Raw genomic sequence first — 24,840 nt, 5'->3', positions numbered from 1 at the left:
AATAAAAGCTCTCAGGTGATTTTAATGTCAGCTAGGACAGAGAACTATTGAACTAACGAAACTTTTTTTCATCTTTATTTAGAAAAATTCATGGCGAGTGGTGGGGGGCGCCTGGGTGGCTCAGTCGGTTGAGCGTCCAACTTTGGCTCAGGTCATGATCTCGTGGTCTGTGGGTTCCAGCCCCGCGTCAGGCTCTGTGCTGACAGCTCAGAGCCTGGAGGCCTGCTTTGGATTAAGAGTCTCCCTCTCTCTCTGCCCCTCCCCCGCTCATGCTCTGCCTCTCTCTCTCTCTCTCTCTCTCTCTCTCTCTCTCTCTGTCAAAAATAAATAAACATTAAAAAAATTTTTTTAAAGAAAAATTCATGGGGGCACCTGGGTGGTTCAGTTGGTTGAATGTCTGACTTCGGCTCAGATCATGATCTCACAGTTTGTGAGTTTGAGCCCCACATTAGGCTCCTGCTGTCAGTATGGAGTCCACTTTGGATCCTCTGTCCCCCTCTCTTTCTGCCCCTCCCCCACTTGCACACACACACACACACACACACACACACACACACACTCTCTCTCTCTCTCTCGCTCTCTCAAAAATAAACATTAAAAAAATTTAAAAAAAAAGAAAAATTCAAACATAGAAAAACTGCACATTTGTATGATAAACTCTCCTATATTCTCCACCCAGATTTATCAATTATTTGTATTTTGCCACATTTTCTTATTCACTCTCCCTCACATCCATCCCATATGATTTTGGGTGTATAGTGTATAGTATGGCTAATGTTATTATTGCTGAGCAACTTCAGATTAAGTTACAGGCATTAGGACTCTTATTCCTAAATACTTCAGCAAGTATCTCCTACAAACCAAGACACTCTCTTTTTTTTTTTTTTTTTTTAAAGTAAGCTCTTTGCCCAATGTGGGGCTGGAACTCACAATCCCGAGACCAAGAGTCACATACTCTAACTAAGACAGCCAGGTGCCCCCAAGGTACTCTTTTACATAAACACAGTACTAAATTATCATATTCAGAAAATTTAACATTGACCTGGTACTACTAACTAGCTAATATATAGTCCATATTCAAGAAGTAAATATTTCCTTTTTTAAAAAGTAATTCTTTTTTTAAATGTTTTTTTTTATTTATTTATTTATTTATTTATTTATTTATTTATTTATTTATTTATTTTAGAGAGGAAGGGAGGGAGGGAGAATCCCAAACAGGCTCCATGCTGTCGGAACAGAGCCTGACTTAGGGTTCCAACTCACAAACCATGAGATCATGACCTGAGCTGAAATCAAGAGTCTGATGCTTAACTGACTGGGCTACCCAGGTGCCCAAGAAGTAAAGTTTTGATTTTAGACACAGTGGTAGAGAATTTCAATTAGTATGACAAAGAGTTTGAGGGATAAAATGGGGCCTAGCTCCTATCCATTAAGTCATATATAGAGTTCTAGATCATTGGTATCTGAAGTCTGTCCTTGGGGATAGACAAGTACTATAGAATTCGGAGAAAGGGAAGGTCAATATTTACCAAAATAGAAGGAGAAAATTCTAAAGACAAGTTACACTTACGTTGGAGATAATAAAAGATGACTAGGAATGAATTAAAATTCTAATCTGAATTTGGAAAATATATTTCTTAAAAATGTTTTTTTTGTGGTGATGGTGGAATAGTTATATAAATATACTAGAAATTAGTGAACAGTACACTAATAATGGGCAGATTTTATGGAATGTATATTATACCACAATAAAATAAAGCTGTTTATTAAAAAAGAGAAAGAAAAAAATGAATATTTTTTTTCAAAGGATAGACCACAGGTGTATACATATTTTCCACTATCTGTAAGTATTCACTTTAATACTTTTTCTAACATACTACCTCACCTCTCCAGCATTTATCTTAACATAGATGACACAAATTTATTTTCACAGTTTCCCCAGATAATTGGTTATTCTGTACTGAATAATTTGAACAATCCTTCTATGTAGAACTCAGATTATAATTAAAACCTTCTATGAGTATGAATCATAAAACACCAATATGAGACTTCCCTGCTAGAAAGAGATTCTGAATGTTATTCACTGAGAAGTGTGATTAGGGCTATATTATTTTATCCCAGGCTACAAATGAGACTGCTAGTAACAAAATATGAAGTAGAAGATAAAGTAGAAGGTAAAGTCAGTATGTTAGGATTCACTGAGGTGAGAACCTTAAAAGGAGAACACCTTGCACTTTTCTGTGACTAACTGACTTTTAAAATAGCAGTGGTGATATCATTGCACAGTTGTATAATGTAGCTATGCTACAGGAGAAGAAAAAGTTAGTAATACTGGATTACCAAGTATTTCCAAGGAAAAGATACTCTGGACAAACTTATTTTTCAGATGAGTAAATGTGATTTACTTAATGCCAAGTATCTGTTTAACTACTTTAGATAAATCCTCCTGGGGCGCCTGGGTGGCTCAGTTGGTTAAGCGGCCGACTTCGGCTCGGGTCATGATCTCGCGGTCCGTGAGGTCGAGCCCTGCGTCGGGCTGTGTGCTGACAGCTCAGAGCCTGGAGCCTGTTTCAGATTCTGTGTCTCCCTCTCTCTGACCCTCTCCCGTTCATGTTCTGTCTCTCTCTGTCTCAAAAATGAATAAACGTTAAAAAAAAATCCTCCTAAGTTGACTTACTTTCTTATTTTTAAAAATTAAATTATAAAATACACACGAGAGAGTGTACATAACATATGCGTAATTTAGAGAATAATAATAATAAAAAAAACTCCCACTAATTGACCATCTAGTTTTGGAAATAGAATAGCATCAAAACCTTTTAAGGCCCCCTGTGTGCCTCTCTTGGCTCTGGGGTAATCATTATCCTACATTTTGTATCTGATTTTTTACTTTTTGAAAATAATTCATAGCTATATTTTCAACAAATGTACTATTTAGTTCTTTCTATATACTACATATATATGTATCCCTAAAAAGGAAGTTTCATTATGCCTGTTTTTTGTACTTTAAATGAATGGAATCATGTTGTATGTATTCCTTATCTTTTTCAAAATTCAAAATTATGTTGTATTCCATTTTATGAAACTACAACAGTTTAAATACCCTAGCTACTGTTGATAAATAAGTGGTTGTTTCTAGTTTTGTTTTTGGTTGTTGCTGTTACTTTATAACAATGTCGCCATAAACATTGTACAAAGTATAAGGGTAAACAGCAACAAGAGTTTCTCAAGGTATATATCTAATAAATGCTAACATAGGGTATGCACATCTTCAAGTAAGGAGTGCTGAATTGTTGGTCAAAGTGACTGCCAATTTACATTCCCACTCCAAGTGGGAGTTCCCATTACTATATGTCTTTGCTAACTCAATTTTTATCAGTAAAGTGGGTACATAATGGTATCTTGTAGTTTTAGTTTGCATTTCCCTAATTATCCCCGTGGTTGAGAATATTTTTCTAAGTTTACTGGCCACTTAATTTTCTTCTATGAAATGTCTATTCAGGTGTTTGCCCATATTTTCCATTGTGCTGTTTCTCTCTTATTGATTCATAGGGTTACGTTTGTGTTCTAGATACCCATCCTTTGTTGGTTATTCATATTGCAAATATCTTCTTTTTATTTGTTGTAATTTTTTTAAATGTTTATTTGAGAGAGAGAGAGAGCACGAGTGGAGGAGGGGCAGAGAGAGAGGGAGACACAGAATCCGAAGCAGGCTCCAGGCTCTGAGCTGTCAGCACAGAGTGTGACCGGGGCCGAACTCACAAACCACGAGATCGTGACCTAAGCTGAAGCCAGATGCTTAACCGACTAGGCCACCCAGCCACCCCAATTATACTGCAAATATCTTCTAATGGTTAACACTTGTGTCTGTTAAAAAATTATTCTCGGGGTGCCTGGGTGGCACAGTCGGTTAAGCGTCCGACTTCAGCCAGGTCACAATCTCACCGTCAGTGAGTTCGAGCCCCGCGTCGGGCTCTGGGCTGATGGCTCAGAGCCTGGAGCCTGTTTCCGATTCTGTGTCTCCCTCTCTCTATGCCCCTCGCCCGTTCATGCTCTGTCTCTCTCTGTCCCAAAAATAAACGTTGAAAAAAAAAATTAAAAAAAAAATTATTCTCAAAAAAAAAAAATTATTCTCTACTCAGAGGACCAAGAGATATTCTCCCCTGTTTTATTCATATGTTTTAAAAAGTTTTGCCTTTCCTATTTAAGTGCTTAATAGTTCAGTCAACTAGAAAGTACCAAGTAAACATTACCATGCACCTAACACCATGATTTCAATACATATAAAGAAAAAATTAACAAGAAATCCATAAATCCACAAAGGAGATTTTAATATGCTCCATTTAGTAATTGGCAGAAAAATGTGACAATATGATGAATAAACTTGACCCAATGAACATATGCAGAATGCTGTACCCAACACTCAGATAGAATATTCTTTGCAAACACAAACATAACACTGACCATACACTTCAATCATAAGGGAAATTTCAACAAATTTCAAGGATTATAAGCATATAGGCTATATTCTTTTATCTTAATGCATTTAAACCAGGAATCATTAACAATAGCTAACTAAATAAATAATCACGTGTTTGGAAACTTTAAAGTATTTTAAATAACCCATGGATCAGATAACATATTAGAAGGCTGAAAATATGTTGAATTGAACAATAAAAAATGAGAACTTGAAAACTGTGGCACGGCACACAGTTTCAAGGAAATTTATAGCCTTATCTGCACATATTAGGAAATAAAAGAATGAAAATCACTCCTCTTTCAAGAAATTAATAGAACAGCAATTTAAAACCAAAGAAATTATAAAACCAGAAATTAATGGCATAGAGAAGAAACACATAAAAGAGTATCAACAAAGAGCCACAAGTTTGTCCTTTGAAAAGGCTAATAAAATTGACACACTTCTGGTGAGACTAAGAAATAAAAAGGCACAAATAGCTAATAACAGAAATGAATAAGGAACCATTGTTACAGAACCTGCAGGCATTAAAAAAGATAGTAAAATGTTTTATAGGCTTTATATCAGTATTTTTGAGAGTTTCGATTTAATGGACCCAACACCAGGAAAATAGACTTTATCAAAAGTGATGCAAGGAAGCGAAGTGCGGTGGTGGTGGAAACTGTAAAAGAAAAACATAATTTTGAAAAAACCGGAAATTTCGGCACCGGTGAAATTTGACAATATTAAAGAATTAGTATTTTTAAGTGTGATAATGGTATTGTGGTTTTGCTTTTTTGAAACTCCTTATCTTTAGATATTGTAACTGAAACACTTATAAATGAAATGATACAATGAGTTTTGCTGCAAAATAATGCTTGATGCCACAGAACCTGTGCCCATGCCTGTAACAATAGCACAGTAACTTGAATACCGAGGGTTTAAAACTCACCAACGTGACTAGGCGCTCTCCGCAATATCAGGGGAAAGCTGAACGGTCTCTCCACAGCCCCAGAGCCGGTCAGCTCTCCAGCAGTGCCAGCCGGACGCCTCACCTTCTTGCCGCAGGCTTTTCCCGCCCATTACTCTGAGAACCAATCATTGAGCGTGGCTTTGTACCTCGGACCAATCAGCGATTCCCGGTAGGCCCCGCCCCCACACCCCCGAAAGCAGCCGGACGCCATGTTTCAGGGGCAGCGGGGTTGGTTCTGCGGCAGCGTCGGCGGAGAACTGAGGCAGTTCTGGGGTAGGCAGCTGGGCGGAAGGGGTGGGTGAGGTGGTGAACTGAGCATCCCTTCTCGCTCTGGTGCTTTGGTCCCAGGGTAGTTGCTAGGCTCACCTTGTGCTCTTACCTCCACAGTGGCCGAAGGGGGCTCCATCAGTGACCCGAGGGCCGCCGACTTCCTGTTCAGCTGTGATGCCTCCCACCCAGACACGCTGAGGTACCTGAAGGCCACCTGGCAGTGCCTGTTGGGTCACGATGAGTCAGCAGCTGGCGTTGGAAGTTGCAGGCCCCTAATAAATATCGATCACAGGAATAGACTGGAAATGAGCAAGTTTTCAGCCCTAGACGGGAAGCGGGGAGGGATATAAATGACCTTTCTCTTCTTTCCGACACAGCGACATGGCTTCCTACTTGGTTCACGAGTCCGCCCAAGTTCCAGGGTTACATTTCCAGCTGTCTCTCCCACAAGTTTACGTGGTGCCTTGAAGGCGCATCACATTCAATATGTTTAAACCAAATCTCCTGATTGTCCCCTCACACCTGCACCAAGTCCTGTGCTCTCAAACTGAAAACCATAGGAGTTTCTTGGAAATAACAACTCCACCCCATTAATCGGTCAGTGGCCAAACACGTACCCTGTGGTCACGTACCTGTAAAAGTTCTTCGTACTCACTGCAACCACCTTCGCACACGCCCTCATTACCTCTGGCACGGAATGTAACAGTAGCTTTCAGACCGGTTGCTCTGCCTCCAATCTGCGCACCTACGACCCCCCTTCACATTGCTGTTCCATTAAGTTTACAAAGCAGAAGTCTGGTCACCACCCTGGCTGCCCCCCACCCCACTCTTATTCCCCAGTGTCCTAATTGCCCACACCTAATTATCCCTACTTTCACTCATTTATTCTTTCTTTTGAAAGGTTGAATACATTCTTTTTTTTTTTTTAACGTTTTTTATTTATTTTTGAGACAGAGAGAGACAGAGCATGAACGAGGGAGGGGCAGAGAGAGAGGGAGACACAGAATCGGAAGCAGGCTCCAGGCTCCGAGCCATCAGCCCAGAGCCCGATGCGGGGCTCGAACTCACGGACCGCGAGATCGTGACCTGGCTGAAGTCGGACGCTTAACCGACTGAGCCACCCAGGCGCCCCAATTCTTCTTTATTTTATAACCTAAAATATCTCCCTTTTTTTCTCCTAGGATATATCAGAGCCTTGATTACATAGAAGATAATGCTACAGTTTTTCATGCCTACTATCTCTCTGCAGTAGCTAATGCTGAAGTAAAAAATTCGGTGGCTTTAGGTCACTTCATTCTTCCTCCTGCATGCCTGCAAAAAGGTTAGCAAAGATCAGTCATCCAATCTCTGTTAGCCAAATCCAGCCAGGTCACCCAACTTTACTGAGCTTTGTTCTCAGAGATTTTTGTGTTTTGTATCATTTAATATAAGTGGAAAGGGACTTGGGATCACATTTCCTTGGGTGTATATTCTAGCTTTGTTTATTGTTCATTCACACATTCACTAAACTCCTACTGTGTGTCCGGTTTCAACCCAGATACTGGGGATTCAGTGCAGAATGTGACAAAAAGCAGATCTTGCCCTCACAGTGCCTACTGGCTAGGATCCATTACTTACTAGTTTTGTGAACTTTAGCAAGTTCCAACTCACGAACCACGAGATCATGACCTGCACCAAAGCCAAGAATCGGACGCTTAAGCGACTGAGCCACCTAGGTGCCCCTGTTCTTTACACTTTTTAAAAAAAATTTTTTTTCAACGTTTTTTATTTATTTTTGGGACAGAGAGAGACAGAGCATGAACGGGGGAGGGGCATAGAGAGAGGGAGACACAGAATCGGAAACAGGCTCCAGGCTCCGAGCCATCAGCCCAGATCCTGACGCGGGGCTCAAACTCACGGACCGAGAGATCGTGACCTGGCTGAAGTCGGACGCTTAACCGACTGCACCACCCAGGCGCCCCATGTTCTTTACACTTTTAAAAGTACTGGAGCGCCTGGGTGGCGCAGTCGGTTAAGCGTCCAACTTGGGCTCAGGTCACGATCTTGCGGTCCGTGAGTTCCAGCCCCACGTCAGGCTCTGTGCTGACAGCTCAGAGTCCAGAGCCTGTTTCAGATTCTGTGTCTCCCTCTCTCTCTCTGACCCTCCCACGTTCATGCTCTGTCTCTGTCTCAAAAATAAATAAACATTTAAAAAAAAATAAAAAAAATAAAAGTACTTTCATGTTAATTATTTCAGCAATCCTATAAAGGGCAAGTTAATAAACTGCTTCTGAGATTGGTTCTTTTAGTACTCCCTGCTTGGAACATCATTTCCCTATCTTTTGTGGGGTAACCTTAAATATTCCATTTTAGGTCTTGCATTATTACCCAATTCTTGATATATGTGTGTCTGTCCTTAGAAAGACAGACTGAAGCTAGAACAAAGTCCCAGTAAGCAGTCTATTTAAAACAAAGCACAAAACGAAACAAAACAACTTGAAAAAGATTTCTATAGAAGAGCTTTAGAAACCCCAAAGATTGGATTCCTTTCACAGTTGATGTCCTTGTGAGAGCTGGTTATAACAATAAATTGTTCCAAAATAATTTATTTATACAAATAAATTAATGACTGGATAGGCGAACTAATTTACTCAAAAACTGTGCAAATCAGTGAATATCCACCTTCACGGGGCTTATATTATAGAATGACTATCTGACCTGATTTTAAATTATTACTCCTGTCTTTGAGTTTAGCATCTTACATTAAAATGTATTTAAATTAAAGAAATCTGTTTTCAGTGAAAACATGCTCCTTTTTAAGATTGAAAAGTATACATTATTATCTACCTAGCCCAGTATTGTCTAGTGTGAGATGCAAATGTGAGCCACATATTGATTTTAAATTCTCTAGTATAAATAAGAAGTCAGTGAATAAAAATAGATGAAATTAATAGGTGAAATTAATTTTAATATATTTATTTAACCTAATGTATCTAAAATATTATTTCAATATATAACAAATAAAAAATCATTGGGATATTTACATTCTTTTTTTGATGCTAAATCTTTGAAATCCAGGCTTTATTTTACACTTTTAGTACATCTCAATCTGGACTAGCCATACATTTCAATATGGTAGCGATATATAGCTAGTACAGTGGCAACTATATTGGACGACATAGGTCTAGAGGGTTGTTACCTTTTTGTCTGCAAGTGGGCTACTATGGAAATTTTTGAGATCATTAAGAATGTGACCTAGGGGCACTTGAGTGGTTCAGTCGGTTAAGCATCCAACTCTTAGCTTTGACTCATGTCATGATCTCATGGTTTGTGGGTTTGAGCCCCGTGTTGGGCTCTGCATTGACAGTGCAGAGCCTGCTTGAGCTTCTCTCTCTCTTCCTCTCTCTCTGCCCCTCCCCCCTCAAAATAAATAAACTTTTAAAACACACACACACACACACACACACACACACACACACACTACTATGCCCACTAGACATGTTTCTCTTCCACTCCTCTTTTACCAAATTATTGAATTCTTGAGGACCTCTACTCTACAAATTTAGGAATTTTATACCTTTTATTTTGACTGTAGATTGTCTTCTTTATTAATGGTTGGCCTAAAGATACAAACATCTAATGAAGACCTATACTCCAGCAGAAAAAGTTTACAATAATGATTCTTATAATGCTTTGGAACCATCTGGGGAGTTTGTTAGAAATGCAAATTCCTGAGCTCCCCCTCATTCATCTGATTCAATAGGAATCTGCATTTTAAACAACTATCTTAGGTGAGTTTGATGCAAGTGGAATAATGCTGGCTTAGAAATTTCAGACTTCAGGTAAATTTCAGAAAATTCTACAAAGTTACTTTAAAAAATAGTATTGGATTTTTTTTTCTTACCACAGAAATAAGAAGAAAACTTGGTAATTTTATTTGGGAACAAGATCAACATTTTCAGATAGAAAAGGTAAGAGTAAATAAAGGTATTTGGTTAGAATCTACAGTTTCAAAAATTTTGAAAGCAATGTAATCTTAAAAATGTTTACTTGTGACATATTAATGTCAATGATCCAGATTATAGAATTTAAAGGACATGCTTTTATTGAATATAATCTAGTCTGACATTGTTTTTACACTGGCACATTGATGAAATTGAGATATTTTTATTGTATTATTCACGTAAAAAATTTGAAAATTTGCTTCTATCACTAATGTTAAGGGAGTAATAGGTGCACAGTATTTACCCAGTTTTTTATGGCCAGAATAGATAATTCTTCCTTTTAATTTTTTTTAAGATTTTATTTTATTTTATTAAGTAATCTCTACACCCAACACACGGCTTGAACTCACAACCCCAAGATCAAGAGTGGTACACTCCACTGACTGAACCATCTAGGCACCCTTACTGCCAGCATAGATTCTGATTTACTAATCCCTCTGTTGTGTCATTTCTTAAATATCTTCAATAACACCTGTCAATAAATGTGTACAAAACTGAAAATTGATTGTTTTATAGCTTTTGCTATTCTGCTTCAAATTTGCCTATGCTTTTGACTTACTTCAAAATTTTTATGCAATAGCCAAATTTGGGGTAATTTGAGCATCAAAAAGAATGACAGGAATGAATTAAATTTAAAAGAATCCATGATTCAGTAGTGATGCTCCAAAGGAATAAAGAAAGGAAAATAAGAACAGAAGGAAGAGAGGAAATGAGGTGGGAAGAGAAATAAAGGAAGGAAGGAAGGAGTGATGGAAGGAAGGAAAGAAAACATGGAATAAGACAAACTTCTTTATGAAATGGCAACTAATAAATACATGGATGCCTAGGCGACTCAGTTGGTTGAGTGTCTGACTATTGGTTTTGGTTCAGATCATGATCTCATGGTTCATGGCTTTGAGCCTAATGTCTGGCTCCTCGCTGGCAGCACAGAGCCTGTTTGGGATTCTCTCTCTCTCTCTCTCTCTCTCTTTGCCCTTCCCTTGCTTGTACTGTCTCTGTCTCTCTCAAAAAAAAAACCCAAAAAACAAAAAACAAATAAAACTTAAAAAAATTTAAATATAGAAACATTGGTAGAATATAAAATCCCCATTTTACCACCCCCAGTAAAATAATTGATTTAGGCAGGGTCATTAATGGATGTTAAAACCATGATCTCAAATTATCACCCCACAGATTACTTAGTAGTTACAAAGGTAAGCGATATGCCTTCACAATGGAGAGATCTGGCAGATACCACCTTAAACAACTGGTCAAATTTAGCATCACCAATATTGGAATAACCTCTCATTATGTTCAGCTTGAGGTGATATAATAAAAGTATACAATATTTTCTATAAAGTGTTCTTATTCAAAATGTTTAACCTAATTAACCTTAATCCAATTATGAGTAAACAGAGAATTCCAGAATGTGAGACATATCACAAAATAACTAACTGGCTTAGACTCTTTAAAACAATGCCATAAAAAATAAAAAAGCAGGAACACTGTTCTAGATCAAGAGATATACAGCCAAGTGTGATGTATAAACCTTGATTGGATTCTGGATATTTTAAAAAATAAATATTTATTTATTTTGAGAGAGAGTGAACACGAGCAGGGGAGGAGCAGAGAGAGATGGAGAGAGAGAATCCCAAGCAGGCTTTGCACTATCAGCACAGAGCCGATGCAGGGCTCGAACTGATGAACCTCAGGATCGTGACCTGAGTTGAAATCAAGAGTTGTAAGCTTAACCAACTGAGCCACCCAAGCACCCCGATTCTGGATATTTTTAAAATAAAAAGTAAAAAAGACATTTTGAGAACAATCAGAAAAATTTAAAGATGGACTAGTAGGTAATAATTAATGTTAATTGTCTTAATTGTGATGGTGGCATTATAAAAATAAAAGAATGCTTTTTAAAGCCAAGGCAAGCTAGGAGCACCTAGTGGTTCAGTTGTCAGACTTTGGGTCAGTTGTCAGACTTTGGCTCAGGTCATGATCTCACAGTTCATAAGTTCAAGCCATGCATTGGGCTTACTTCTGTCAGCACAGAGCCCACTTCGGATTCTGTCCCCTTCTCTCTGCCCCTCCCACGCTTCCACTCTCTCTCTCTCTCTCTCAAAAATAAATAAACATTAAAAAAACCCAACAACACAAGTTAAAGATTAAGGAGTGAAATGTCATATTATCTGCAAGTATTTTCAAATGGACCAGCAGAGTGATAAAAATGTTAATGCTTTGCGAATCTAGGTGAAAGGTATATACTACTTACTGTATTATTTAACTTTTCAGTGTTTGGAATTTTTCAGAAATCTTTATATTTCTGGAGCCAAGCAATTAACTTATATGTTTTGTATTCCTTTTATTAAATTGTTTTTTTCCCCCAAGTTGTCATCATCTGAAAATAACCGTTATTTTAGTGTCTTTGGCTATGTTGTACTAAGGATCAAAATATCCAATCCATGGCTTGTCATATTGTTTTCAGGGACGCGAGTGGTGATAGAATGGTTGTTATTTGACAGTTATTATTGAGTAAGCCAGAACTTTAGAGCTAAAAGCTCCTTAAAGCTCATTAATTTAATCATTCAGTTTTAGAAATGAGAGACCTGAGGTAAAGAGAAGGTAAAAACCTGTTTTAGTTCACATACTAGATATTAGCAAAATGGAACCAAATTTTCTCTGCTCCAACCCAATCCAATATTTTTCTATGAAAAAATTAGTAGAACATGCCTGTATTGATGACTGGCTCTAGAAATTATATGATTTTATGATAAGTGACTTGTTCTTTCAAGATATTGATTGATATTGAATATTAGGCAATTATAATAATGTAACCATAGAATATATAAGTAGAAGGTACTTCATCGAATGGCAACAACATGCATAAATCTGGTAAGTAATTTGAGGAGTGTTATGTTATTGTTTGGACATTTGTGACATAAACAGATATTTCCCAAAGGCATATTAAGTAAATATATTATGTGATAGGTACCAGTATCTGAGTCACTTTCACATAATCTTTTTGAAAAACTTAATACATGTTTGATTCTTTCATAACTCCATGCTAAATACTCCATTTTAATTTTGAAGGGAAAATACAATTTGTTCAGCTTACTTCATAGTTTTGATCTATAATTTATAGGAAGCCTAGGAATCTTCAAGTCAAGAATTTTAAGTTTAAATTAATAAATTTTTTTCCTTATCTTTTAAATATTTATTTATTTTTGAGAGAGAAAGAGAGAACATGTGTGGGGGTGGGTGGGCAGAGAGAGAGGAAAACAGAATCCCATGCATGTTCTGCACTAACAGTGCAAAAGCGAGGCTTAAACTCATGAACCATATCATGATCTGAGCTGAAATCAAGAGTCCGACATTTAACCGAATGAGCCACCCAGGCACTAAACTAAAAAGTAATATGGCCACATTAGGGAACATTTCCAAAGTTGATAGGAGAATAAAATTAGTTCACATTTTACTATCTACTACGACCACAGCTGATATTTTAACAATTCTGGTCTTCATCACATATCCCTAAAAACAAATAGTATAATTGTGTGTGTGTACAAAATTTTGTAAGTTTTTGACACCAAACTAGATTGAATGTACCTAAGTGTATAAAAATGTTAAGACTCTCGGTATATATTGCTAATTTACTTTTTTGCTTTCTGAAAAAACATTTGATCGGATCATTGATGTGATTTTTAAAAATGTGATTTCTTTTGCTATCCACAGCATGATGAAGTAACACCAAAGGAAATTGAGGACCTTAAGGAAAGCAGTGAACTAGCAATATATCACAAAAAAGAACTATCCAAAAGGTATTGAATTCATCTACTTCATTGAGATTCAATTCAATGTAGGCATCTTGGAGCACTAACTGTGTTTATCTCATTTAATTTTCACTGTCTTCTTTTCTTTTAAAAATTTTTTTTAACGTTTATTTTTGAAAGACAGAGAGACCGAGCATGGGTCGGGTAGGGGCAGAGAGAGAGGGAGACACAGAATCTGCAGCAGGCTCCAGGCTCAGAGCTGTCAGCACAGAGCCCAATTCAGGGCTTGAATCCACGATCTGGGAGATCATGACCTGAGACAAAATGGAACGCTTAACTGACTGAGCCACCCAAGCACCTCTAATTTTCACCATCTTCTTACAAGATTGATACTATAATTATTACCATTGCCATTTTACAGAAAAATAAATCTATGGTTAGATAGATTAATTTGCCCAAAGCCATATAAACTTTTATTATTAAGTGGGGAAAAGTTGGATTTGAACTGGGTCAGTCTAATTCCAGAGCCAACCACTATGCTAGACTATTCTTGCAAAAAGAAACAAGAATTTATGTATGAGTAGTGCTGTTATATTACTTTTTAAATATTTTCTAAATAGGGAAATATACTATATATTAGCAGTAATTTTATTAGGATGGGAAGTTCTAAGTGATTTTTCCCCTTCCTTTCTAAATTGTTTGTGATGTAGTCACTTTGGTTCAAGAAATTAAAAATACAATCATGGACTTGCCATTGTGTTAGAGCCAATCTATGAGAGGCCCCCTTTGTTTCAGTCTTATTCGTAATCTAGTCCTAATTCTGTATTTTCCAGTTCCATGGCTTTCAAGTACTCACAGAGAGTACTGGCTTTTCAAAGGTCTGGTATTTGATTGCTGAAATAAAAATGATCCAATAGTAGCTGTCTCTCTTCAATATAAAAACGGGTTTATTTTATATAGTTTTTTCAATTTTAAGTTTTTCTTCCATAATTTTTTCTTATACCTTTTGTACCTACTATTTGATTTGTTATAATTTAAAGTTAGTTGTTATCTAATTTACCCAAAGTTTTGTATTTAATTAAGTTTAGTAAAACATTGTTTCATGGTCGACTTCTAGATATTCTACCACTTAAGTCTGAGAATCAATATTTTAAGGCTTGGGATATCTATGTATAGCACTCCTTTGAATTTACTTGTTATGCTTTTTGAGACAAGAAACTGGTAAAGAGAGGCAGAAAAATAAAAATAGAGGAGGTAAGACCATGAAGATATTCTTAAGGGCCTTGTAAGAGAAGGCTGGGAAATCGAAAATAAAAGGTAACTCCCAGTGATTCACTTGACTAGAAAAGATATCAGATGCATAAATTCTTCAAGAAATGGTTGTCCTGCAAAACGCAGAAGCCATAGAGGAAAAGATTAAGTTTGACTACCACAGATATTTTAAACTTGTATGTGGCAATAAAAATACCATACATCAAGTCAAAAGAAAAATATACACTGGGGAAAAACATCTGACAAAAACTAGTTTCTTTAAAAAATACAAAGGAGGCTTACAAATCTGGGGAAAATATGTCCAATCTAAAAACAATAACAATAGACAAAGGATATGAATAGATACCTTAGGTAGGTATCTAACCTAGAGCCTTTTCTTTGTGGAACCACCAGAGGGTGCAGTGTGAACATAGATAAAATACTTTGAACCTACTCAGCATATATTTTGTTGGCATACTACTAGTGATACTGAATACTAAGTGATGAACCTGTTATTAAACACTTGCTAAATACAAGACACCTGTGAGCTAATCAGTTCATTTGATTCTCATAACCTTATAAGATAGATAAATACTATTAGCCTCATTTTACAATTGAGGAAACAGGTTCAGAGAGCTGTCACCCAACATTACTTACATAGTGAAACTGAATTTGAAGCTAAGTCTAGCTGATCCAGAATCCAAACTCTTAATCACTATGCTATTTTCACTTCTCAATATGTTCCCAAAATCTTCTGAAAATTGCATGAATTTAATTATTCTGTTGGAAACTTAATGCGTGTGATTTGTCAAAATAGAAAATAAAGAAAATTTAAATTATAAACAACCGCACCACTTGGAGATAACCACTAACATTAGTACATTTCTTGCTATTTTATATGAATACATTTTGTTTTAATTTTTATTTTTTCTTTGATTACTAATGGCTTTGAGCCTTTTTGAATTTGTTTATTAGCATTTTATATTTCCTTTTCTGTGGTTAGTTTTTATTCTTTCTCCCTTTTTTTGTGTGTGTGGGGTCTCATTGTTTTTCTTATCAACTTGTCTGACAACTTTATATAATAGCTATATTATCCTTTTGCCAGTTTGTCACATTTTATCCTCAGTTTGTTGTCTGGCTTATACTATTTTAGAGATACAAGTTTAAATTTTTGTACCATTAAACTGATCACTTTTCCTTTATAATTTCTTCTATCGCTTTTATACTTGGAAAAGTTCTTGCCCTTTCAAATGTAAAATCAGTTTTAAATTCTGCAGATATTTATTTTGGTTTATGGTAGTAGGAGATCAAAATTGATTTTGTTTTACAAATAAGAAATTTCCATGGGGTTTTTTGAATAATAAATCTATTTCTAATTGATGGGTAATTTCCCTTTGTCATAGGTTGTTTTTACGTATATGGAGATCTATTTTTAGACTGTTTTATTCCATTAATCTGTGGATCTGTTTCTCTCTCAATATAATATTCTTTTAAATTATATAACTTTATTTATGTATCTTAATACCTGACAAGGCAAGTCCCAAACTGATTATTCTCCTTTTAAAAATCTTTTCCTCAGTTCTTCATGCCTACATATTATTCTATTTTCAAATTTTAATTATCAAAATCTAATATATACAAAAGGGGACACTGTGAAAATACTGGTCCCTAGCAAGCCAATTGCTCTCTCAGAAGCAACCATTATTACTAGTTTCTTATATGTGCATATGCTAGCAAATTAATATAAATATTTTCATTTCTCCTTTTTCTCACAAATAGTGATAGACGATAAGCCCTGTTCAATCCCTTGCCTTCTTTCACTCAATCATTTTACCTTAGAGATCATTTCATATTATTACATAAAGAGCTTTTTCATTTTTGTACTGTATAGTATTCCACGGTATGAATTTGTCATAATTTATTTACCTAGTCCCTTATTTCAGTGGACTGTTAGGTCATTTCTAGTTTGCTATTAAAAGTGGTGCTTCAGTGGATGATCATGTAATGTCATTTTGTATGTGTGCAAGTATCTGTAGGGTAATTCTTAGGAGGTGAATTGCTAGGTCAAAAGGTATGCAGATTTGTATCCTTGATAGGTCTTATCAAATTACTTTCCATATAGGTAAAACCAATTTATGCTCCTACTGATTATATTTAAAAGTGCCTTTCTCAGGTTTGTTTACCAACAAACATCCAGGTTTGCTAAGGATTGTCTTGGTTTTAACACTGAAAAGCTCTGTCTCCTGAGCAACCCCTAAATCCAGGGTAAACTGGGATAGTTAGTCACCCTTCTTTCACCTGCACCTTCTCCAATACAGTGTGCTATCATATATTTTGGTCTTTGCCAATCTAATAGGTATAAAATGGTATCTCACTCTAGTTTTGTTTGAATTGCTATTATTATGAATGAGGCTGAGTGTCTTCAGATGTTTGAGAATCACTTGTATCTCCTTTTCTGTGAACTGTTCATATCCTTTGCACATTTTCCTATCGATTGAGTTTTATTTTTATTTTTATTTTTTGATAAGAACCCTTTACCTTTTAGGAGAATTACTTCTTTGTGAAATAAATTACAATTAATAATTCCTAGCCTATTGTCTTTTGACTTTATTTTTTATGTATTTATTTATTTGAGAGAGACAGAGACAGTGCAAGTTGGGGAGGGGCAGAGAGAGAGGGAGAGCGAGAATCCTAAGCAGGCTCCACACAGTGCAGAGCCCAACTTGGGGCTAGAACCCACAAAGCTGTGAGGTCAACACACAAAGCTGTGAGATCATGACCTGAGCTAAAACCAAGAGCTGGACACTTAAACGACTGAGCCACTCAGGCGTCCCCGTCTTTGACTTTAAAAATGTTAAGTTTTGAGGGTGCCTGGGTGGCTCAATTGGTTAAGTGTCCAGCTTCAGCTCAGGACATGGTCTCATGGTTTGTGGGTTCAAGCCCTGCACTGGGATCTCTGCTGTCAGCACAGAGCCCACTTCCTATCTTCTGTCTTCCTCTCTCTCTCTCTGCCTCTCCCCTGCTCCCTCTCTCTCTCTCAAATATAAACATTAAAAAAAAGTTAGGTTTTGTCATGCAGAAATGTTTTACTGTATACATTCATACTTATTAACATTTTCTTTAATGGCTTTCTGGGTTTTGTGTTGTACTTAGGAAAGTCTTCCTACTCTTAAGATTATTATCATCAGTGGAGTGCCTGGGTGGCTCAGTCCGTTAAGTGTCCAACTTCGGCTCAGGTCATGATCTCACAGCTTGTGAGTTCAAGCCCTGCATTGGGTTCTGTGCTGACAGCTCAGAGCCTGGAGCCTGCTTCAGAATCTGCGTCTCCCTCTCTCTCTGCCCCTCCCCTGCTCACGCTCTGTCTCTCTCTCAAAAATAAATAATCATTAAAAAAATTTAAAAAAAGATTATTATCATCATTATTTTTTGCTATGGTTTCTTCTTAATGATGACTTTATCTTCCAGTTTAAATCTGTGACACATTTGGAGTATATCTTGACATAAGATATGAGGTGGGGATGTGCTTTCTTTTTCTTTTTTTCCTGCAGATAGCTACCCTACTTGTGGCTATTGATTCAATAATTCATCTTTTCCCTCACTGTCTTAAAATGCCACCTTTATTATAGGTTAGTTCCCTGTAAGTATTTGGGTCTATTTCTGGATTTTATATTTTTATATTCCATTCATTTGTCATAAAACAGCACCACTCTGTTTTAGTTAGTTACAATATGATTTAATATCTAGTGCTAGTTTCTCTTTACTCTTTTTCAGATTTTCTTAGCTATTCTTTTTGTTTTTACAGAAGACTTTTATTTTTATTTTATTTTTTATAATTAATTAAATCCATAGTTTATTTGTACTTACTTAGTTTTTACCTAATGCTTAGCTATTCTTTCTGGTTTATTTTTCTATTTGAATTTTAGAACCACCTTGTTAATATTTTTAAAAATTATTATTTTTAGTGACATTACAGAAAAAAATTATAGATTAACTTAAGGAGACTATCTTTGATACCAAATCTTTCTATCTAAGAAAATCGTATTTTTCGGGCGCCTGGGTGGCTCAGTCGGTTAAGCGTCCGACTTCGGCTCAGGTCATGATCTCACGGTCTGTGAGTTCAAGCCCCGCGTCAGGCTCTGTGCTGACACCTCAGAGCCTGGAGCCTGCTTCAGATTCTGTGTCTTCCTCTCTCTCTGACCCTCCCCTGTTCATGCTTTGTCTCTCTCTGTCTCAAAAATAAATAAACATTTAAAAAAAAAAAAAAGAAAATGGTATTTTTTCCCCCACTTGTTTAAATTTTCTTTTTGGCCCTTAAGGAACATTTTCATATTTTTTTCATACAAATCTTGTATGTCTTTTAAGATTATTGCTAGGTATTTTTTTTTTTTCATTCTATTATACATTCGGTCTGCCTATTTGATTTTCTAATATGTTGTTGTTCAGGTAAATTTTAGAATTATTTTTTCTTAACCTCTAAAATCCCTTTGGGATTTTATTGAGAATTGTGTTAAACTTAAATTTGAGAATCCCTAGGCCTTTATAATTTTCAGTATTCCTATCCAGGAGAATGTTTTCTGTTTTTCTTTATTTTTCTTTTCTTTATTTAAAAAAAATTTTTTTTAATGTTTATTTACTTTTGACAGAAAGCAACAGAGCATGAGCCAGGGAGGGGCAGACAGAGCAGGAGACACAGAATCTGAAGCAGGCTCCATGCTGCCAGCTGTCAGCACAGAGTCCAATACAGGGCTTGAACTCACCAGCGGCGAGGTCATGACCTGAGCCAAAGTGGGACGCCTAACCAACTGAGCCACCCAGGCACCCCTACTTTTCTTTACTATATCTGAGTAAAGTTTCCTACTTTCCTACATATAGAATCATATATTTCTTGTTTGGTTATTATAGATTTTTATGAATTTTGCTGCTGCTGTGGATTGGATCAGTTTTTTTTTTTTCATTTTATTTTTTATTAGTTATTACTATTACAAAGTAAAGTGATTGATTTGGCAGTATTTGTCTTATAACTACCCACTTGGAATCTTTAAGATTCTAGAAATATTTCAGTTGATTCTCTTGGCTTTTCAGGGTAATTTGTTAATATGAAAGATTGCTTCTTCCTTTTAACTAGATATGTCTTCCATTTCTTTCCCTCTCCTCCTCCATCTCATTGCTTAGCCAAAAATTTTAGAGCCTTGATAAATAATAATAAAGGTTATCCCTTTTCAGTTTCTGATTCTTTTGGGAATATTATTTTGCTTTATTTGAAGGATCTTATCCTAAGTGAGCTGTAGTTTCTTTTAGAAGAGTTCAGATGAAAAAAAAAGAAGAAGAAGAAGACTTCAGATGAAATCTAATTTTTACACAAATTGAAAATAAAGTTTTTACTATACTAACTGTAATTTTAGATTTTTAAAGGAAAATAATAAAGGATGACCCCAATTTTTAATTATTGAGGTTTTTGTTTTCATAATTATATTAGCTATTAATTATATACAGGCTAAATATAGCAAACATTGTTATTTGGCATAGTTAAAAATAGGATCTTTTAGCTAAAAACTACTTAGCTCTTAAGAGTTAGAATGTAATTAATTATACTATACAACCACACTCGGAATAATTTAACTTTTTTTCTTTTTAACTCAGAAGTTACTTCAGAATCTTAGTATACCTCATGATTTTCCCAGATATCATTTTTTATTTATTACAGTATTGAAGTACTAGTTGACAGAGTTTCAGTTATTTAAACACTGAATAACAAAAATGCTGTGATTATTTAAAATAGAACCCACTCTGCTTTTTTAAGCATATTTAAGATTACATGTGTATATATGTATTTTATCTAATTATAAAGTATTATTGAATTATTATGCTTTTCAGAATATTGAAAAAAAAGACTTAGATTTCTACATTAAAAATTTGCTTTGTCAAGTGGCCAGGAAAACTGAATGGGCCCTTGTATTACTTAGAAGCACAAAAGTTCACATTTAACATTTTCACCCAATAAAACTGAAATCTGATCAAGAGCAAATAGATTATTGGGGTGCCAGGGCAGTTCAGTCAGTTGATCATCTGACTCTTGATTTCGGCTCAGGTCATGATCTCATGGTTTGTGGGTTCGAGCCCCGCATCAGGCTCCTCACTGACATTGCAGAGCCTGCTTAGGATTCTCTTTCTCTCCCTCTCTTTCTGTCCCTCCCTTGCCCCTCCCTTGCCCCTCCCTTGCATAAACTTTAAAAATTTTTTTTAAAAAAAAGAGCAAATAGATTACATATTGCCTGGAATAATTTTTCAGGAAAAAACACCAAATATAAATATGACTTTCTGTATGTTTCGTTTTATAGCACAGAAAAGCATTTTATAAGGACTCCAGTTATGGAAAAGCAGATGTACTTCCCTCTTCAGAATTATCCAGTGAACAACATGGTAACAGGTAATTTAAAATAAAATTTAGAGAAAACCCAAGTAGGGAAGAAACAAAAGAATATTTTGTACAATAAAGCTGCTGTTGTACTAGCCTGGCAAGTAGAGTCCCTTCTGTTACATATACTAATAGAAGAGATATCATTTACATTAAACAAATCTGTAGAATTGACCCAAAGATAGGCCCCATATTTTCTGTTAAAACACTGGTCTATTGGTAGTGTGAATATACATCCATGTTTTTACATAAGACAGTCCCAGTTTATGCCTGTTGTCCTGGCATCAGTTTTTTACTCTCAGGCATACCAATTTGGAAGATAAATTATATGGACCACTCTAATCATAGTTTCCTTTGAGAATCTGATGAAACATAGACCCCTTTCCCTAGCATACACACACACACACAAGCATAATACACAAACTTCACATATAATTTAGAGAGGTTCTCAGGTGTCCGTGGACTCCATATTTGGCTTTTCTAGTGCCCGATGTAAAAAAAAAATGGCTTACTAAGGCTGATGTGAGAGGATGGAACTTAGGGAACCAGTTGAAAAGTGGCCTCTGGGACTTAGATAGTGCTAAATGAGGTGGATAGTTAGATACTTTGATCTGGGTGGTATTCAGTAATGTCATTGATCCTTTTTTTTAAAATAGAGATTTTAAAAAAAATTGTCTTTAAAATACAGCAACTTAAAAAATACAGGTTTTTGAAATTTCATTTTAAAAATCATTTGTATTTTTCTCACACTTTCTTTACGAGTGTCAAAACTACCTCTTGCAAGTAGTCCACAGATTCCTAGATGTCTTCTTTCATAGTATTATTCCTTCTTACCATTTTGTCTAGCCATTTGTTTCATTTTTTTTCCCTCCTGCTCGTCTGAGTAATAAATTGGCCTTTAGAAAAGCACTTTGAAAAAGAACTTTTAATGTGTAGGTTGAGACTGAATCTTAGGGACATCAAAGAAAACTGCTACCCAGCTTTGATAGCGGAGAAGTCAGTTCTGGGACTTTGAGGAGTAAATGTGGACTGCAAAGGACAATGAACTATGTAGAAGTACTTAAGTTCTAATATTGGAAATAGTGACTGCTACCCTGACTTATCCCTATACCTAAACATTCAGATAAAATGCAAGTACCCCTTAAACCATGGTTGTGGCATGTTACTGGTATTGATTTTTTTTTCAGGCAACTCTACCACCAGTTACTAAATGTCCCATGTTTATTTGGACATATCAGACATTTGATAACATTTTTAAAAATCAATGATAAATGCTAAAATCAGCACAATAAAGACAAATGCTTAGATTTGGACACGTAACAATGCTGCTCTATGTTTCATTGCTGTCTGACTATTCAAAAGACATGATAGTGTTATATTAAAAACAAACTGAAAAAGAACTGTAGAAATAATCATTAGTCAGGGTGCCTGGGTGGCTCAGTCAGTTGAGCATCTGACTCTTGACTTCGGCTCAGGCTGTGATCCCAGGGTCATGGGATTGACTCCTGTGTCAGACTATGCACTGAGTGCAGTGCCTGCTTGGGATTCTCTTTCTCTCTCTGTCTCTCTCCTCCCTCTGTCCCTCTCCCCACCCCCCGCCTCTCTCTCTAAAATAAAAAATAAAAATAAAAAAAAAATATATAAAAAATAATCATTAGCCAGAATTTTTAAAGTAAAATTTTAACTTGTGATAGTCTTTTTTTAATTTTATAGGTAGAACAATAGTAAAATTTTCTGATTTTTAAAAATTTTCTTACTAATTATTTTCTTTCTTTAAATTTCTACATTAAAATTTTATTTTTAAAAATTTATTTATTTATTGCCCTCAACAAGTACAAAAAGATCAAGATCATGCCATGCATATTTTCAGACCACAACACTATGAAACACTAAACATTTGGAAAGATAGCAAATACTTGGAGACTAAAGAACATCCTACTAAAGAACGAATTGGCTAACCAAGAAGTTAAAGAGGAAATTAAAAAGTACATGGAAGCCAATGAAAATGATAACACTACAGCCCAAAACCTCTGGGACGCAGCAAAGGCGGTCATAAGAGGGAAGTATATAGCAATCCAGGCCTTCCTAAAGAAGGAAAAAAGGTCACAGATACACAACCTAACCTTGCACCTTAAAGAGCTAGAAAAAGAACAGAAAAAGAAAAAAAAAAAAAAAAACCCAAACCAGCAGAAGACAGGAAATAAAGATTACAGCAGAAATCAATGCTATCGAAACAAAAAAACCCAGGAGAACAGATCAATGAAACCAGAAGCTGGTTCTTTGAAAGAATTAACAAAATTGATAAACCACTAGCCAGTTTGATCAAAAAGAAAAAGGAAAGGACCCAAATAAATAAAATCAAGAATGAAAGGGAGAAATCACAACCAACACAGCAGAAATAAAAACAATTATAAGAGGATATTATAAGCAATTATATGCCAATAAAATGGGCAATCTGGAAGAAATGGACAAATTCCTAGAAACATATACACTATCAAAACTGAAACAGGAAGAAATAGAAAATTTGAACAGACCCATAACCAGTAAAGAAATCAAATTAGTAATCAAAAATCTCCCAAAAAACAAGAGTCCAGAGCCAGATGGCTCTCCAGGGGCATTCTACCAAACATTTAAGGAGTTAACACCTATTCTCTTGAAGCTGTTCCAAAAAATAGAAATGGAAGAAAAACTTCCAAACTCTTTCTATGAAGCCAGCATTACCTTGATTCCAAAACCAGACAGAGACCCCACTAAAAAGGAGAACTATAGACCAATTACCTTGATGAACATGGATGCAAAAATACTCAAGATATTAGCCAACCAGATCCAATAATATATTTAAAAAATTATTCACCACGACCAAGTGGGATTTATACCAAGGATGCAGGGCTGGTTCAATATCCACAAAACAACGTGGTTCATCACATTAATAAAAGAAAGGACAAGAACCACACGAGCCTCTCAATAGATGCAGAGAAAGCATTTGACCAAATACAGCATCCCGTCTTGATAAAAACTTGTAAGGAAGTAGGGATAGAAGGATTATACCTCAAGATCATAACAGCCATATATGAAAGACTCACCCCTAATATCATCCCCAATGGGGAAAAACTGAGAGCTTTCCCCCCAAGGTCAAGGACAAGACAGGGACGTCCACTCTCACCACTGTTATTCAACATAGTATTGGAAGTCTTAGCCTCAGCAATCAGACATGATTGAGAAATAAAAACAAATAAAAGGCATCCAAATCGGCCAGGAGGAGGTGAAACTTTCACTCTTCGCAGATGACATGGTACTCTATATGGAGAACCCAAAAGATTCCACCAAAAAACTGCTAGAACTGATCCATGAATTCAGCAAAAGGCAGAATATAAAATCAATACACAGAAATTGGTTGCATTCCTATACACCAACAATGAAGAAACATAAAGAGAAATCAAGGAATCGATCCCATTTACAATTGCACCAAAAACCATAAAATACCTAGGAATAAATCTAACCAAAGAGTTGAAAAATCTATACACCAAAAACTATAGAAAGCTTATGAAAGAAATTGAAGAAGACACACACAAAAAAATGGAAAAAGATTCCATGCTCCTGGATAGGAAGAACAAATATTGTTAAAATGTCAATACTACCCAAAGCAATCTACATATTCAATGCAATCCCTATCAAAATAATACCAGCATTCTTCACAGAGCTAGAACAAACAATTCTAAAATTTGTATGGAATCAGAAAAGAC

General features: G+C 35.9%; 1 protein-coding gene and 1 long non-coding RNA gene across 4 annotated transcripts in view; one reads left to right on the top strand and one right to left on the bottom strand.

The window, feature by feature from the left end:
* LOC128315955 (uncharacterized) overlaps window positions 1-6,504 on the bottom strand; it is a 55,938-nt gene extending 49,434 nt beyond the window's left edge. For both annotated transcript variants that reach the window (XR_008299199.1, XR_008299200.1), the window contains exon 1: window positions 5,409-6,504. This is a non-coding gene — a long non-coding RNA (uncharacterized LOC128315955). The remainder of the gene's footprint in view (window positions 1-5,408) is intronic.
* The window catches only part of TERB2 (telomere repeat binding bouquet formation protein 2), a 36,171-nt gene continuing 16,947 nt past the window's right edge, over window positions 5,617-24,840 (top strand). For both annotated transcript variants that reach the window (XM_027067152.2, XM_015064967.3), the window contains exons 1-6: window positions 5,617-5,702; window positions 5,817-5,898; window positions 6,881-7,020; window positions 9,588-9,649; window positions 13,394-13,479; window positions 21,021-21,109. In XM_027067152.2, coding sequence (XP_026922953.1) covers window positions 5,639-5,702; window positions 5,817-5,898; window positions 6,881-7,020; window positions 9,588-9,649; window positions 13,394-13,479; window positions 21,021-21,109 — 523 coding nt within the window. In that variant the 5' untranslated portion in view covers window positions 5,617-5,638. The remainder of the gene's footprint in view (window positions 5,703-5,816; window positions 5,899-6,880; window positions 7,021-9,587; window positions 9,650-13,393; window positions 13,480-21,020; window positions 21,110-24,840) is intronic.

Source organism: Acinonyx jubatus, chromosome B3, assembly GCF_027475565.1.
Source record: "Acinonyx jubatus isolate Ajub_Pintada_27869175 chromosome B3, VMU_Ajub_asm_v1.0, whole genome shotgun sequence".
NCBI lineage: Eukaryota > Metazoa > Chordata > Mammalia > Carnivora > Felidae > Acinonyx > Acinonyx jubatus.
This window is presented reverse-complemented; position numbering and strand designations above follow the sequence as displayed.